At 39.9% G+C, this 17668-nt stretch overlaps 3 protein-coding genes across 4 annotated transcripts; 2 read left to right on the top strand and 1 right to left on the bottom strand.

Moving 5' to 3' along the window:
- Window positions 1-5682: 5682 nt before the first annotated feature.
- LOC101157623 (betaine--homocysteine S-methyltransferase 1) lies at window positions 5683-9714 on the top strand. The gene is made up of 8 exons (XM_004072197.5): window positions 5683-5800; window positions 6767-6899; window positions 7236-7348; window positions 7451-7642; window positions 7731-7878; window positions 8469-8651; window positions 8929-9157; window positions 9272-9714. Exons 1-8 carry the CDS (start codon window positions 5783-5785, stop codon window positions 9447-9449), a joined length of 1194 nt encoding a protein of 397 aa, XP_004072245.1. The 5' UTR covers window positions 5683-5782; the 3' UTR covers window positions 9450-9714.
- A 756-nt stretch (window positions 9715-10470) lies between these two features.
- On the top strand, window positions 10471-14272 carry kgd4 (alpha-ketoglutarate dehydrogenase subunit 4). 2 transcript variants are annotated; one of them, XM_004072198.4, is made up of 5 exons: window positions 10471-10761; window positions 11000-11135; window positions 11994-12057; window positions 12362-12564; window positions 13884-14272. In XM_004072198.4, the coding sequence occupies exons 2-5, from the start codon at window positions 11082-11084 to the stop codon at window positions 13899-13901; spliced, it is 339 nt and encodes a 112-aa protein (XP_004072246.1). In that variant the 5' UTR covers window positions 10471-10761; window positions 11000-11081; the 3' UTR covers window positions 13902-14272. The 2 variants fall into 2 exon arrangements, with proteins under 2 accessions (XP_004072246.1, XP_020561439.1); XM_020705780.3 differs by having other exon boundaries at window positions 10476-10761; window positions 11003-11135.
- pdxp (pyridoxal (pyridoxine, vitamin B6) phosphatase) lies at window positions 13765-17368 on the bottom strand. Its single transcript, XM_004072283.5, has 2 exons — window positions 16558-17368; window positions 13765-15304 (listed from the first exon to the last, which is right to left on the bottom strand). Exons 1-2 carry the CDS (start codon window positions 17153-17155, stop codon window positions 14958-14960), a joined length of 945 nt encoding a protein of 314 aa, XP_004072331.1. The 5' UTR covers window positions 17156-17368; the 3' UTR covers window positions 13765-14957.
- Between the last annotated feature and the right edge of the window lie 300 nt (window positions 17369-17668).

Genomic DNA, 17668 nt, shown 5'->3' with positions numbered 1-17668 from the left:
ATATGTTTAGCCAGATTGGAATTTTTTAAAGTAAGGCTAAATTACTTAACATGTCAAGTTAACATTGACAAGCAAGCAGTATTATTGATCAAGGATCTTGAGAAAGACATGAAAAGTTGCCCTATTGATCACCAAAAATAAATGAAACTGGAATGTTCAGCACTTTTCGAGAGTTTTAAGCCAATAATTAACCAGAGCTTTATTAGTGACATGCCATTCCACACATGTCACAATTGTGCTTTCCCCCCAAACCCTGCAAACAAGCTTCTGTCTTCCTCCACAAATATTCAAACGTGGCCTTTTTTCCAGTGACCTCCCCTTTTTTCCTCCTCATTTCAACAACTCCTGCTTGAGCACTCTGTGAGCTCCCTTCTAACCACTCCCAGTTCCCCCTTCTTCCACCCTCTGATTCAGCCTTTGGTCACTGAAACTGCACAGATGGCCTCATTTCCAGCCTCAGCCAGCAAAAAGTAGTCATGGCTACACCAGGGCATGTAACTCAGTTCATCTGTTGCATCTGAACTCTGGCATTGCTGGAATAACCCACAGGAAGTTAGATATGTTAGAAGATTTATAATGCAACAAGTCTAGATTTGAGAGAACTCACAGAACGGGGCAAATTTGTATAGCATGATGTGGTATTTGGGGCCAAACAATTACATGATGAATGGAGCTGTGAGGCCACCACAATGTGAGTTAATCAATGCATGAAGTGGAAAAGGGAGGAAGACAAAGGTCTGTAGGAACATCTGATCGCTAAAAGACAAAATAAAATCATTTAACCACATGTTACATAAGGCATTGTGTCAGTCATGCGGAAATATTTGTGGGTGTTTGTTTGTGGTTCATCTGCAGTTCTTCTCAGACTTGGGATTTGGAGCGTCTTCTTCTAAAAGGATCTGCCCTCTGAATGTGAAACATGTTTAAATAGTTTTGTTGTTGTGCTCCAGTACATGAACCTACACACAGCTCTGCTCAGATGGGACATAAAAAACCAGAAGAGGGAAAATACAACACCTAATGACAAACAGACCACTCAGTTTTAAATATAGTGTGGGCCAAACTGCTTCATGTTTTTTCTTGTCTGACTTGAAACAAGAAAACGTTTATTCATATGTTTGTTTACATTCTACTGTCAGTAAATTTTATTGAAAGCAAATTATAGCAAAAGCAATAAGATTTCTACCTTAAAATCCCAATTAATATTAAGTTTGTTTTTCAGTAATCAATCATGTCGTACAATTTCACTTGAAAGTGTTCAACTGATTAATTACAGCAGAAAGTACAATCTTATGTTGCATATCTGTAAAAAAGCAACACCATTTCTTTATTCTGTGCAACACATTTCAGTCACATGAGTTGGACAGTCCAAACTGACAGCATCCTATGATGAACCTTAGATTGGAGGCGGTTTCCTGAACTTTGACTCTGTTGATAAACAGTAGCAGAAGTCCTATCTGTAACGTTCCCCCTCAAACTGGATTAACCCAGAGCTGACAGAATCTTCACACAGCCAGGCTGCTGAAGGTCAAAAAATCTCCATATCAGTGTGTGGAAATGGGTTTCAGTTTGCAGTCTTGTGAGCTGGAACTGGTCTGTGTGAAGCACATAGGGACAGTAGAGCAGACTAAGAAAAAGGGGTTAACGGTTAATCTGGAGAATGGATACTTGCATCTGCCGTGCAGAACGACATGAACCTGCAGGAGTCAGAAACAAACTCCTGTAGCCACCAGGACATTTTTAATGGATCATGGTTATCTTTTAAGCTAAATTACAGAAGTTTCACAGAAAACTAGCAAACAACAATTTGCAACTATTGAGGAATATTGAACAAACTTTTCGTGCTTTTGCTTGATGGAAAAGCTTTTTGGTAAAAAGCTCAATCTTATATAAATGTCACTCAGTCAGACCAAATAGTTTTCAATCTACAGCTCGTTTGGCTCCAAAATTGAGAAACCAAACATTTTTTATCTTCGATTTTAAAAAGGACACATTTTTCCCCACAAATGTTTTTGCATTTATTTTTATAGGTTGAAAAGACCCAGATTTTAATATGTTCAGACTCAATGCACTAATAAATATCTAATGGTGTTTCTGGGTTTTACAGTGGTGTAGTGGTTAGCGCTCTCACCTCACAGCAAAAAGGTCCTGGTTGGAATCCCGGCTAGGACCTTTCTGTGTGGAGTTTGCATGTTCTCCTGGATTATTCCACATAAGTGTGAATACATGTGTGAGTGTGACCCTGCAAACAGAATGGCAACCTGTCAGTGGCTGGGGTTTGGCTCCAGCAACCACATGATGCAAAAGGAGATTCAGCAGGTTTGAAAAATGAAGGACTGATGAATGGTCATTTTGACATCTGTCCTTAACTGACCTTGTTTCAGTAAACTAAATTATGATTAAACCAGTTATAATTGAAAAGATATATAATGTCACGCATCAGTAAGGCACGTTTCCAAACAAAAGCTCTGACTTATTGCCTGTGCTTTGCTGTCTCATTCCTCTTATGGAACATAGGGATTGAGCTTAATAGCACGACGTAACGTTTCACAGCATCAAAGATACTGGTTATTGCATTTTTTCCAATTCAACCCCTTGCCTCAGGGATCCCTCCCCACATGAAAAGACCTTTTTGTTTTTTTTATTTGGACACTTAAAACGGGGAGATTTGAACTATTGCATTTTTCATACTGACATGTTGTTTTTTTTGGAACTGATTAGGTTTTTTTTCTCACTTTTGAACTTTCACTTATCCATGGTTGGGAAAAGAGCTGGGATGTGAAGTAACCCTCATGTGTTGCATAACAAGAAGAGATAGAATAAAGCTCAAGGATTGTAAGTTTTATTACTTGTGGACTTCATAGGTTCCCATCAAAAGGAAACTGTACATTTTAAGGAATCAGTCATTATTATGCAAAATGCAAAAACTGAATCTTCAGACAGTGAAAAGATCCCTGTTTCAAGAAAAAATGTCTAATGTCCAGGAGGAAAAATTGTCTTAGCAAGAACGTTTTAATAGCAAAACAGTCTTAGTATAAGAAACTGTGTTTTAATAACTAAAGATTTTAAAGATAAATAAAGATTTTTTTCCTTTTTTATAGATTTTCAGAATCTTTAGCCTTATTTCTAGGGGACTTGTTTTTGCGGTTCAGGACCTTACAAGTTAAGTAAATTTCATGATTGCGTTTTTCCAACAACATTTGGTTTGATTTTTAGGAATTAGAGCAAAATATCTTGCTGATATTTATAAATAAACCCACAGGATTCTGTTTCTTTACCATAAAAAATTGATTTGGACGACATTTAGCTGCTTTATCAGCTCTAACAGCTGATGAGAATTTGTGTTATTTATGCTCTGGCTGCCTCACAGGTATGTTAAATAGATAGGTTAAATATCTAGATGTCAAAAGTCAACAATCCAGGGATTTTCCAAACAGCTGGATCGTGTCTTTTTACTTGGTGGGGGTCTTGGTGCATCTCAGAAGCGGGGCCAGTCTTAAACCTTTGTGTGTGGTGGATTTGGATGGGATCCTGGTCTTCTGGGGAAATATGTCAAACCCGGATTGATCACAGGAGACAGGAGATGTCTCAGAACTCAATGAACTCAATGAACTTCAATGGAGTGTCAATAATCTTTCATGTAAATTGCTGACTTTTGGTCTGATTGTGTGGTTCTTCTGTGCTGTGCCATCTTTTTGTGGAAAGGTTGTTTAGTTTCCCTAAATGACAGATCGAAAAACAAAAGCAGCTGGGAGGCAAATCGTGGAAGACATTGCTGCCTTTTTTATTTGAAAATTTTAGTCCAAGAACGGTAAACAACCATCTTTGGCCTTTCCCTGAATGAACCTTATGTGACGAGTGAACTCCTCAGCTTCTCGGGTTTTGATTTTAAACAATGTGTCATCCATGAATGTGTGGGTTTTGTTCCTGGGAAGGATTTCAGGGCTGTTTTGAAATCCTTCCAATCGGCCACATTGAGGGACACTGGTGATCATGACACAGCCTGCAGAATTTCTCTTGTTCTGGTGTCAGCTTGGTTCTTTAAGCAGGCCTGGGTCCTATCTCAGTCTTTTCCTGGCCTATTCTTTGGCTTTTGTGGTGGGAAAAAAGTGAAAAGAAATGTCACATTGAAGGAGACCACTGTCTCATCTGAGTCCATCTTGATGTGTTGCACTTTGCAGACTAAGTTCTTGGTGATGTAGATGTGGTGTATCGTTGAAATAAGAGGGTACTGATGGGTTTGGCCACATTGTAGGTGACTGAGTTTCTGCTGCTCACAGTGAGTCTCAGGGCAACACTCACTTTCCCCTGGGGTGAAGTTGGCAGTGGGTTTGCCGGTCAGAAACAGCACTTGACACCTTAATCTAGAGTTGATCTGCCTTTGTGTTAGTCAGGTTTAGTTAGAACCTAAAAAGCTTTTTGAATGAGCAGCAAAACTCTCAGAGTCCAAATAGGTTGAAGAACAGAATCTTGCAATTGCAAGACCTTGATTATGGATCATCTAAATGGTTGAAATTTCTATTTTTTTTTTTTTTTGGTAACTTCTCTAAGATTTACATTTCCTTGGCAACACACATTTAAAATATTTTAACAACCTAAGATAAAAAAAAAATTTTTAGGTTTAGACCCCTAATTTTAAGGATGTAAGCAAGCCGTCTCAAAGAAAAAGGTAGATGCAAGAGATTCATATGTGATAACTCTCAGTAACTGTTGAATGATGTTTACCTAAAAAAGAGGATAAATTACTAGAAAATTATGTGGTAATATTGATCAAAAAGATAAGATCAAATAGAATTTGAGAATTTATTTAAATCAGTCACTAATGAACTATCATAAACTGCAGTTTTTCTCTTACATATATGAAAAATGAGAAAATCATTGCATTTGGCTTCTGCATTAATGCATGGGATACATTTTAGATTTGAAACCTGCAATGCGGTAAACATATTGGCAATTTTTCAGCATACTCCTGGCCGTAAGATGCACATTTGTGGCCAATTCAGGGGCTTTACTTATTGCTGTCTTCTGTAATTTGCACTAGAAAAAAAAAACAATGTTCACGTTTGTGTTTGGGGGAAAAATGAACTGCATCCACTGCTACTTGTATACATCATCTGGGAGCAAAAACTCTGTCAAACTTCATACAAAAACAAAATCTACTAAAAATCTGTGTTATTCTGTAGCAGCACATCAAAAAAACATCATCAAGTGACCCATCTGTGCAACTGACATGCAAAGATCTCTAATTGTCTCCTGGTATAGACAAAAGAACAAGCGAGATAGCACAAAGAGGCTATTACTACTAGGAAGATATAGCACTTTTTGTTTAAGTCAAAACTTGAAAAACAACATTAAAAAAAATGTATAAACCTCATCCGTCAGTCAAGCAGAGAGGTTCTTTGGGTTGTGCCTCCATGTTCTTTTTAGAAAGTTGGGACTGATTCACAAAATTATTAAAGATCAATTTTTATGTCCTGTTTACCAATTTCAGTGCAGATGCATATCAATTTAAACCCACAAGTCAATAACAAGCTTCTCAAAACCCTTAAGACCTGGTATCTGGACCAAACTAGCAGCACACACTCACAATACTCTCATTCAGTTAGAGAGGGGAGGGAGTAAACACTGTGGTTGTGTAACTTGCCACCCCACCAATCAGATCCCCACTTATTTTGAGCCCTCCCCTTGTTCAAGCAGATTTATTGAGGCCCAGTGCTCCACTCTAGTGTCACTTCAGCTTCTCAAAGAGTGAGCAGTCAGGGGTCCACACAGCTGCAGGAACATGGCACCAACTAAGAAGGTATGTTTGAAGGACTGCACCAGAGGATTTCCACGTGGGAATTTACAACTGCTTCTTTGGTGCAAAAAAAATGATAATTTAAACTACACCTTTTAATGGAAATGTTTTGTTGATGAAGGAGCAAATCAACTGAATGTAAAATAACATTTACCATCACATTTTGTTTAAGTGTTGTTGTTGTTTTTTACAAATCCTGAGTACTTGGGAGGGAGGCAACACACTTTAAACTTATTGCTGTTTTTGGCTGGAGTAGTATGTTTTTGGGTAGAGAGCTCCGAATGTATCTGCTGTGCAACTGGCATGACAGGTCATGTCTCTTGAAGCAAAAGGTCCGTCCCACGTGCTGTCATAAAAACATCCTACCAACCAAAACCTATTTTTTATTTTTCGTAAGCAAAAGTCTGTGTGTGATTATATTGTAGATTTGATTTAGGATAAACAAAAGACATGATTTGTCATTTTTGACAGTTCTTTAAAAAATCCCTTCAAAACATTTCTGTGCCTGATATTTTCAGATTTATTAAAAGCATAGTTTTTACAGATGCATTTGTGGCACAGAAATGTATCTGTAAAAACTGTCCATTTCATTTAATAAATCCTCAAATCTTACAGTGCATGTAGTATTTCTTGCTGCTCTGTCATGAAGCTATTAATAAATGTGTTATCTGAAAATGTCTTTCACTGCATGACCTTATTTGCAGAGACTAGACTAGTAATAAATCCATAAAAGTTTAAAAGACGTTGAAAAAAGTGCATTGGAGTGCATATTCATCAGCCACACTGGAAGCTCTTTTGAGCTCAGGAACATTTAATGGAAGAGAAAATTTTGGAACGGGATGTTCTGAGCTGGATAATTTGAACCAGCCGATGTTTCAAGCTTAATGCTTTTTTTTTCTCTTGGTAAGACATTTGTAGTTTTGTTACAAAGATATACGTCATCCAGCTCACATTGATAAACTGACACAGGGAATCTTGGAGCGTCTCAATGCTGGAGAGATTGTCATCGGTGATGGGGGCTTTGTGTTTGCCCTGGAGAAAAGAGGTTACGTGAAGGCTGGTCCCTGGACCCCTGAAGCCGCTAAAGAGTACCCTGAAGCAGGTGAGGAGACACCATTTCATAGATGCGTTTATAGACGTAGAGTTTTTTTCCTGACTTTTTCTTACTTTTATTTTGCTGTTTGCTTGTAGAGATGTGCAAAGTTGCTAATTCTTGTCTTTCAACAAACGTGATCTTCTTCGCCCTCCAGTTGGAACATCTATCAAGAGATATTCTAGTTTATTTGCACTGATTTATTGGGTTATTCCATGAGAGGAACCCAGCTAAATATGGCCTAACACTAAATGAGAAAGATGCCGACCTCTCTGCAAAAGTAAAAAAAAAAAAGAAAAACGTCTTCACATGTCACAGTTTGGAATACTTTTTGGTGATTTTCAGTGCGTCAGCTGCACAGAGAGTTCCTGCGGGCTGGATCCAACGTCATGCAGACCTTCACCTTCTACGCCAGTGATGACAAGCTGGAGAACAGAGGCAACAAGCTCAGCTATACTGTAGGAAGCCATTCCAGACATTACCAGTACTTTCACAAAGATATTTAGATCATCCTTCCAGTTCTGAACTTTGTCTCTCCATAATGGGGCTTCAATCTCCAGGGCGCTCAGATCAATGAAGCCGCCTGTGATTTGGCTCGGGAAGTCGCCAATGAGGGCGATGCTCTGGTTGCTGGTGGAGTGTCTCAGACTCCATCCTACCTGAGCTGCAAGAGCGAGAAAGACGTGAAGGCCATCTTCAAGAAGCAGCTGGATGTGTTTGTCAAGAAGAACGTGGACTTCCTGATTGCTGAGGTAATCAAAAAGAAATGATCAACTAGCAGCCTATAACAAGGTTTTCTAAAGTGCAAAAACAATGGTTCCCGTGTGTTCTGTCTTGCAGTACTTTGAGCATGTTGAGGAGGCCGTGTGGGCCGTGGAAATGCTGAAGGAGACAGGGAAGCCTGTGGCTGCCACTCTGTGCATTGGACCACAGGGGGACATGCATGGTGTCTCACCACAGGAGTGTGCCGTCAGGCTGGTCACAGCAGGTACCATGTTGGAAAGTCTCTACATTGCAAAAATTGAATCGTAAAAAACACCTTAGATTAGGAAAAATTGTCTTGTAAGAAAAATTATCTTAAGAAAGTTTTTCAAAAACAAAAAAATCTTAGTTTAATAAAACATGTCTTAGTGAGTATATTTTTTCCCCCTAAATTTCTTGGTAAAACCATTTTTTCTTACTACATTGGCAGATTTGTTTAGCCTTTTAACCCCCTTGATGCCTATTGGTGCAAATGTGCATAAAAGAAAATACCTTAATTTTGCATTCACACGAGAGCAAAAAAATTACATTTTTTTGTAGCTGGAAATATAATTGTGGTGTCAAGGGGTTAAAGACATTTCTAAATGTTAGGAATTTTTAGCTAATTTCTAGGGGAGGCTGCTTTTGCAGAGTAAACCACTCATATAAAAAGTATTTCATTTTCTGTTGTAAGACACATTTTGTGAAACTTTACATTTAGTCAACACAAGTTGTTGATTGTTGAAATGCAGTCAAAGAAAACTGCAGTTAGCTGCAAAGTGCTGTATAGGTTCACTGTGTATTTATAGTAAGTTCACTCTTCTGCTTAACTTCTAGGTGCCCAGATTGTTGGAATCAACTGTCACTTTGACCCTGAGACCTGCGTGAAGACTGTGAAGATGATGAAGGAGGGGGTGGAGAAGGCTGGGCTGAAGGCTCACTACATGGTGCAGCCTCTGGCATTCCACACCCCCGACTGCAACTGCCAGGGCTTCATCGACCTTCCAGAATTCCCCTTTGGTAATCAAATACTTGTGTTGCACATAAAATATGCCGTTCTGTTTCCATGTAGAAAAACGTTCGCAGAGAGAAAAGAATCATTCTTTCAGCGCCACATGTAGAGCTACAAAGAAAAAAAAAAGCTGCTTGGGAAGTGGATGAAAGTTGAGCTTCATGTATGAAGCAGCTGTCAGTTCAGAGTGGCTGCTTAAGTTTCTCTTTCTACGGTTTTGCCTTAACAAGCAACACACACACATTTCTTTTTCAGATTGAAATAACTGAGTTGATTTTTCATCAGGTCTTGAGCCCAGGATCCTGACCCGCTGGGACATGCACAAATACGCCAGAGAGGCTTATAACGCTGGAATTCGCTACATTGGTGGGTGCTGTGGATTTGAGCCCTATCACATCAGGGCTGTAGCAGAGGAGCTGGCCACCGAGAGAGGGTTTTTCCCAGCTGCAACGGAGAAACACGGCCCCTGGGGATCAGGTCTGGAGATGCACACCAAGCCCTGGGTCAGAGCCAGGTCAGAAGCAGCTCTAAGTCTGTTCTTTTATCACTGTACATCCTCGTAATCCCAGTCAAACTATCCACGGCTTTTGTTTAGCTGAAGATATTATAACTGTCCTCTCCTCTTTAGAGCTCGCCGTGATTATTGGGAGAACCTGAAGCCGTCCTCTGGTCGCCCCTTCTGCCCTTCCTTGTCTGTCCCCGATGGCTGGGGCGTCACCAGGGGCCATGCCGAGCTCATGCAGCAGAAAGAGGCCACTTCCAAGGACCAACTCAAACAGCTGTTCGACAGGTCAAAGACGCAATAAATGCGTCCTCCTCCTTCACACCTGATAGCTGATGTGAGCCAAACGGCTGTGCTGCGTGGCTGCACACATCCTGCATGGAGTCCTGAACCTCATAAAAAAAACATCAAGCAGGTTTTCTCCTTTGAGACTGCACTGTTCTGTACATGTGAAAATGAGGCCACAGAGTCTCCAGTTAGCAAAGGCCCATTATTCAGTGAGCAACTTGCCTGTTTTCCTTTATGTTGGACCAGTTTGTTTAATAAAACAAGACCTGATACAAACTGAACACTGTGTTATTGTCTTAATTCATTATTGTAACATGGATGAAATAATTAATGCATTGATTTAGCTAAAGTAACCACAGAGCCTCATGTTTGTAGAAATTATACACGGCCATGATCTGTCTGTAAGTTAGGTAACACTTTCATTTCAGTGAGCCCCAAAAGTGTTTTGATAATTTAAAAAATATGAATCTTATTCAAATCCAGTGTGAGACCATCTTAACTTCACATAAAGCATTAAAAAAACTTTTGATAATACATTAAAAAAAGAGGCAGTTAAAGTAAAAATGTAAATGAAAGAATCCAAAATAAATAAAGTAACAGTGCAGATTTAAGCTTTTGAATCAAAACTAATAAATATCAAAGCATTTATTTAAGATCATGTTCCCACAAGCCCACTCAGTCTACAAGAAACCTTTTAGGAAAAGCCTCTACCGTAATAGACTTTCAATATGCCTTAAAATCTGCTTTTAATTAAGTTATAGAAGAATTCGTGTCGTGTGTTTTCCTCTGACTCTCCAATACTACTGTTATAATAAAGATTGGAGTTGGAATATTGAATTAGTATAGTGACCAGAAAATATGTTGTTGTTTTTTGTTTTTACTTGAGCGGATCCAATCATGTTCACTTTATCCTGAAATAATTTATATTAAATCCTTGTAAATAATTTCCGTGCTCAGTGTTATATTGTTAGTGAGCCATCTCTCACTATAGAAGATCTCTGTTGCTCAGGAATGGTCAGATTTTGAACCACGTGACCAGAGGTCCTTTTTTTTATTTAATGTTGTTTTTGGGTCTATATCGTGTATCTCAGGCATCTTTATTTACTTATAAAGCAGTGACATAATCTAAAGATTTGTGTCTTTGTTCATTAATTAAAAATGACTAATCTTTTTCCGGAACATTCATTAACATGGCGGTGCGTCGCTTCAGGAGTACAACCTTTTTAAATCTGAGCTTTTATTCAACCCTTTTCTCGTGGTTCTATCGAATTCGCTAACCGCAAACCTAGCTCACGGACTGTGTCTTCTCTCCAAAACGATAATCGGAGGTAAGGTCTAATAAATAAGGCCTAGATTAATAAATGCCGCTTCTTTGTAAAAAAAAAAAAAATACATTAAATGCGATCTAAGTATACCCCTGCTATATCCAGGTATAATGCAATTTCTTAGTAATTCGGCTTTTTTTTTTACTCATTTATATTATCCTCCTAACCATTCTAATAAGAGGGAAGGTTGTAGAAAATTTTCCTCATATTCTGCTCTTTCATTTGCTGTTTCCTATCGCAGCAGTGCCCTCTTGTGGTGCATTTCTGCACCTACAACGACTAGTTGTATTTTTTTAAACCGGAAGTGAAACTCAGAGGTCGTCATGGGCAGCCTGATCAGCTCCAAAATGGCAGCACCCGCCGCCAGGGTAATTCAGGTAATGTCTTTCTTAAATCTTATCTCAGTATCTTTGTGTTGGCAGTTCAGCGATTGTTTGGGTGAGATATAGTGGGGTTTTTTGTCACGTTTTGGGTTAATATGTGCACTTTACATGATTTTACTGGGTAAAAACCCTGCCGTACCCTTGTTAGTGTCCTTGTTGAAATACTTTCATGATGTTGCACCTTATTTTTTACTACATTAAGACATTAAAATGTACTAAATAGGTTAGTGTTTAGGGTTCAAAAAATTAAAATTATGTTGACGTAGCTCTTTCCGTCACATTGCACATAATCTGTCACCTGTAGTGCAGTTTAAAAATGTTTAAAAACATATTTGTTGCTTTACCTTTCGCTCATTTTGGTTAAACGTATTTTTTCGTAATTGTTCTCCTGGTTTTCTTTTGTGTTTATCGATTAAAGCCGTAAATGATGTAAATACTGTGTTCAAATTGAGTTTAAAAAATGGGTCTAAGTGTTAGCTAGGAAATGCTAGCATTGGTTTTGTGCAGATTTGGTTCATATTATCTGTCTTTACAATTTAAGGCAGAATTTGGAGCCAAAGGTTTTTTGAACCCATATTATGGCTACAGGAAATACAATTCTATAGAAAACATTTTTGGAGAAACCCACGATTTAAGTATTTGAACTGTCAGTGGAATTCTAACACAGTGGAAGTGGGAAAAACCAGCTCAGTCTCAAAGAGGGAGGCCACATAAACTGGCAGATAAGACCCAGAGCTTCTTTTGGTTGCTGCTGTACATTTCTTTACCTTTACAGAACTTCGTTGTGACACCAAAAACACGACACTTGACCTTTTAAGATGTTCCCCCCCCCCCCCCCCTTCTCTCTTGTAGGCTGTACGGCCTCGTGCTCCACTGATCAAGTTTCCTGACAGACAGGCCATACCGAGGCCCAACAGTGAGTGTGTGTGTGGGACGAGACAATAATTTATCTGAAAGGGAGACGACTCAGTAATTAATCCAACATATAGAGTGTTTGCCATTTTGTCAAAAATTTACAATTCCAAAATCCAGTGCCCTGGAAATTTCCCAGAAGTCTGCAGAAAACTAGTGTGCATTGACGCTCTCTAGATTCGAGAGTATCGATTATTATTTGAATTATAAAATCTTATTTGCCAGATTTGAATTGTTTGAATTGAATGGTTTGGTTTTCAATTGTTTATCCTTAAATATTTAGATTCTTTTCTTTTTAATGTTTGTAGCCCAGGAGGTGCTGAAAGCGTTGGCACTTAACCTTCCACAACACAGCAGCTCCCCTTCAGCGCCTGCACCGCCTCAGTCAGCTCCGCCTCATAGACCTTTAACTTTGGTCCCAGGAGTGCCGGACAGCCTGGCCTCTATTCAGCAGATGCCTGCGAGATACCGCAGGAGACCGTTAACGCTTGAAGAGATGGACTACATCCAGGTGAGGCCACAGCTGAGCATTGTCGCTTTTACCTGTCATTAGGTTGCTTTCATGATAGGCTGCTGTGCTTTTAACTGAAATTAGATTAGAATCGATGGACCACACGTTCCCTGCTGTGCTCCATTCTGATCATGCACTTGCAGACAAATAGATCCATCTACGTCTTGGTTTTGGTTGTCTGAGCCGATTTCTGGCTCAAGATTACGGGTGTGAGGGGCTGTAAACTATCAGAGGGTGTAAACAGATCGGGGTTGCTCCTTGCCAGCAGTCCTACTCAAAACTTCAGTGATTTTCTAATAAACTCCTTTCGCTCTGCAGAAACTGTCCTAGAAAAACAACTCCGGTTTTTGGATAGGACATAATTCCCATGTAATGTCAAAAATATGTGCGGCCAGTGCTGAACTTTTTTCTTGGCCGCACTTATTTTGAATGCTGAAAATCTGTGGCCTAAAATATTTGCAGTGCCACTTGGTAACCATTCCTGCTTTTGTTCCTTACAACATTTGGCCTTAAAACATATGCAGCTATGTGCATCTTGGCTGCATGTATGACGTGTGGCTAACATGAATTTCCATCAGTTTTTGCACCTGGTCACATTTAAAATGTGTGAACAATCATTTTGATTTGAGCTAGAAACAGCAGAATCCTAATTAAAAGACCACTTTTATAAATAGCTCAAAGGATGATCAGAGCGGGACTTTAAGGCTAAATTTCTGAATTCTTGTGACTGTAGTTTGTTTATAGATACTGAGGTTTAAAAGTAAGTAACTAGCTTACGCCAACTGCTGGGAATGACCAGATAAAGGAGAGGAATCTTTCAAGTAACAGAACTGAAGGATTGAGATCCAAATACAAAAGTTTGGAGACAAATTTTAAGAAAATTGTTTCCAAGTTCTAATAATCCTAATTGTTAAAATAATCTCTCAATATTAGAAAAGCAAACAAACACATGTATCTGTTTTTCTATGAATAAAAAACATCAGGAACATTTTTTTCTCCTTTTTTCATGTTTGAAAATAAAGTGAAATAGAAAATAATTGCGTTGAGTAACTAAAGTTTTGTGATGTGTAACTTTGAGAAGTCTATTTATGTTAAATCTTGACAGTTTTTCAGCAACATACTCTTTTATGCATAAATCTAAAGTTTGAATAAAGTTCTGTGTCGGGATGTGAAAAAAAAAACACAAGTGACTGATTCAACTTCATTTTAATGCAGATCAATTTATTAAAAACTTGAATGTTGTCCAGAATTGTAAGTTTTTCTTCTACAAAAGAAAAAGACAAGTCTTCATTTGTTTCTTTTTTTTGTTTGCCCTGCAGCGCGGTGGACCCGAGTGATGAGAATCAGCTTCTGCAGCCGCTCCGTGTCTTTAACCCTCAGTTCAAACACTTTAGAATAAAATATTTCAAGCATCCTCTTCAAATGTACATAAGGACGGTTTTTTTGTTTGTAATTAAAACTTCAGATGTGTTCACTGCAATAACAAAAGCAAACCTTACAGATCTTTAAAAATCCTTAAAATTTCACAATATTTGTCCAGTTCACCATGAAAACACATTTGCAAAGCATTTCATTCCCTTTTTGTTCAGGTTTTACCTTTAAATCCAGGGAGGTTCATGTCCATCACTGCGGTAAATGCAGAGTTACCTACAATCTTATGGCAGCTCATGCTTTCGTGTGAACATTAAAAGATTTAATAACCATCTTATTTTGACGTGTTCTTCTGTTCTGACGTCCATCCTTTAAAAGCACACGGACATTCAGAGGAACGGCAGCTCATCCTTGTTAAATAGAAGCAGTAATTAGGATACTTTGAGGTGTTTATTTTCAGAAGTCATGCTCTAGAGGGTAAACATTCACAATATTCAAAATCCACATCAGTGCAATAAGACTAGCAGCTTCTGGGAGCCGTTCATTACCCGCATGGATTGGCACAAGTAGTACAGACGTGACAAAGAGGCCAAAAGTGAATGAACCCTTTTGTGTTTGTCAGCTTTGTCTCTTCAGACCTGACAAAAGCTCTTTTTATTCTAGAAAGTTCACACGTCAGCCAAACACGCACGTCCTCTGCTTTTGGACATATTTTGGCAAAACGACACATGAATTTAGAAAAGAATTCATGGATTTAAACAAATCCTTTAGGCTGCAAATCCCCGAAAATCTAACACAACTGACAGCAAAATACTGGTTAAGCACAGCAAACAGTCAAGTCACAAATGGCCACAAGGACAAGAAGGAACACAAGGATGCACAAGTGACGGATTAATTCAGCGGAGAATATCTTCAACTCGTCCTCCCCGCTATAAGAACAAGTGCCGTTATATTTAGGACGAATTTTGTTTGCATGCCAGATTCAGCGCTGAATCCTACCGGAGGTCGGTGAAAACCACGTATCAATTGCTTTCTTCCTCCAGTTCCTCAAAGGCTGGTAGAAAATCAGCAATTGTGTCCACCACATAGTCAGGCACGAGGCTGTGGTTGGTGCTCAGGTCACTATTCCTGTACTCCTGCGCGTCCTCCATCTGAGACACGCCGGTGAGCGTGAGCATGGTGTCCAGGCCGCAGTTGAAGCCGAACAGCATGTCCGTCTCCAGCCGGTCCCCGACCATCAAACACTGGGCCGGCTCCAACCCCTTGAACTGGCTGGAGATGCACTCGAACATGAAGCGGCTGGGCTTGCCGATCACGGTGGCTTTGCGGCCCGAAGCGACCTCGAGGGCTGCCATGAGGGACCCACAACCTGCAGCGGGCCAGAGAATGCAAGCATGGGGTGCTGTGGTCAACCTATTGAGAAATAAACTGCTGTTGTGTTCGTCAGAAGTCTCTAGTGAAAGTTATTCGAGGTATAAACTGGCCAATCAGTAAAAATATGTGTTTAGACTTTGAACATTCAAAATGTTTGATTCTCACCGCTTTCAAGCGGTAGGGGTGTGGCCTTCCATAAAGCTCATTCCTGATTGGTGAGTGGTTGCCATAGAAATGTAGACTCAGACTGCTTAGCAACATAATCTAGTTTCAATATGGCGACGTCCATATTGCAAAAATATGGCGACTGAACACCATTTTCAGTGGATGACATCACACTCAGTTGGTCCATTTCTCATATCCAGGGATAGTGCAGCTTTTAGCCTCACTGTTTACAACCATTTTCATATTTAGCTGTTTAAATGCAAACAAAGAAATATAGATATTTTGGTCACTTTATGCTGTAAATTCTAGTCTCTAAAACTTTGTTGTGCATCTCATGTCTTGTCCAGATGGACATTTTCCTGAAACTTCATTTCAAATAGTTCCAAACAAGCAGAATAGTATTAATATTGTTTTAACAGATCACATAAGAATAGATTTGTCTTTAATTCTTGTTTAATTGTTTGTTTGTACACATATTCACTTTTAATTTTCTTGAAGAAATCTGGAAAACTTCACCTGCACTATTCAGCACCAGCAGGTATTTATCTCTGAGTCCCACTGGTTGACGTTTTGGCTAAAGATTTTGAATAGTTCAAAATGGACTAATGTTGACTACGCATCGTATCAACGACCACATATTATGATATGGATCAAATCGTTAGAATGAATCAATATAGCCCTAGCAGAACCTTTCTGCATTTGTCCCCCCCCCCCCCCCCCCCCCAAAATGTAAAAATAAAATGTGCGAATAAACTGTTAACAGGTAATGTTAGAATGTTGAAGTTTCTGGTCATTTCTTTGGGATTTTCCACCGCAGATGTTTGTCTAAAAACACAACTGTTTGCACTAACTATGCAGAGTTTTAGCCCTTTACAGAATAGTCTGCAATTTAACATTAAAACTTTACAAGACCTAAAATTAAAATAGACATTGTAAAAATACTGAATTTACTAAATAAAGTGTCTAATTGATTATATAAATGACTCAGTAGTATGTATGTTCTCAGGTGTTCTGCTTAGTTTAATGATCAGTCACCACAGAGGGACAATCGTCCTCTGTCTGCGGGGTTCCCGCGCTTCCTACCTGGCAGGATCCTTCCACTGGACAGCGGATGCCAGGGGTCGTTGTCGGTGGCCAGGAACAGGCAGTCCGGGTCCTTCAGGTAGCACGAGGCTTTGGCCAGTTTGAGGAAGGTCAGTTTGTCGTCGTGCCCCACCAGCACCGCCTTCACATCTGCAGCCAGGGCGCAGTCGTAGATGGTGGCGTCGGGGTCGTCGGTCTCCTCCAGGCAGGGGATGCCCGCCTCCTGCAGCTCCCTGCGCAGCCCCTCGCAGCCGATGACGAACACCTGCCCGCAGATCTTCACCACGTCTCTCAGGTACAGAGCCGAGCAGTACGACGAGCTGAAGATCTGCTCCAGCATCACGTCGGCGAAGCCCAGCCGGGAGAACTTGTGCACGTAATTCTCCCGCGGCCTGGTGGAGTTGTTGGTGACGAACACCACGTTTTTCCCGTGGCGGACGAGCGCGTTGACCACCTTGGCGGCGCCGGTGATGGCGTTCTCTCCGTGCCAGATGACCCCGTCGCAGTCGAAGAGGAAGAAGTCCTTCGCCTCCAGCAGGCTCCTTATCTGCGGACCTCGAATTTTCTGGCAGCCTTTGAAGCTAAAGGCGCCCGCCATTCCGGCGTTTTCCTTGTTTTCTTCCGTCTTTCAGCCTCTACTGACGCCCCATAGCAGAGGCTCGTGCATAATACCGGGATGTTAGCAAGCGGAACCAAACGTTAACTGTTTCCATCGAGAATTTCACATCGCGGAGAGCCTGTTGTTACTCCGTAGGACAGGCAGCCACATAAACACAGAGGTTTAGCCACGCCTCCCTTATCGAGTCGCCCAATCGCATTGCAGCATCTTTGCTAATCAAAGTCTCTCACCAGCTTTTAACTGTCAGAAAATACCATCAGCGCCCCCTTGTGTTCATACTAACAATTGTCTTCTGTGAAGAATTAAAAATGTAATAATTTCCCCAAATATAAAAACAAAATAGTATTTTGTTCCGTTTGTAAACTTCTGGTTATTAAATAAGTTACACATTTAACAAATGAATTTAAATTATGGTTTTACTCTGACAACTTTTGTATCCTTCTGTAATTAACTTCTAGGTATGCTAACAATTTTAACTCCTCTTTTAGAAAC

This window comes from Oryzias latipes, chromosome 9 (genome assembly GCF_053564925.1).
Source record: "Oryzias latipes strain Hd-rR chromosome 9, Olatipes_Hd-rR_3.1".
Lineage (NCBI taxonomy): Eukaryota > Metazoa > Chordata > Actinopteri > Beloniformes > Adrianichthyidae > Oryzias > Oryzias latipes.
This window is presented reverse-complemented; position numbering and strand designations above follow the sequence as displayed.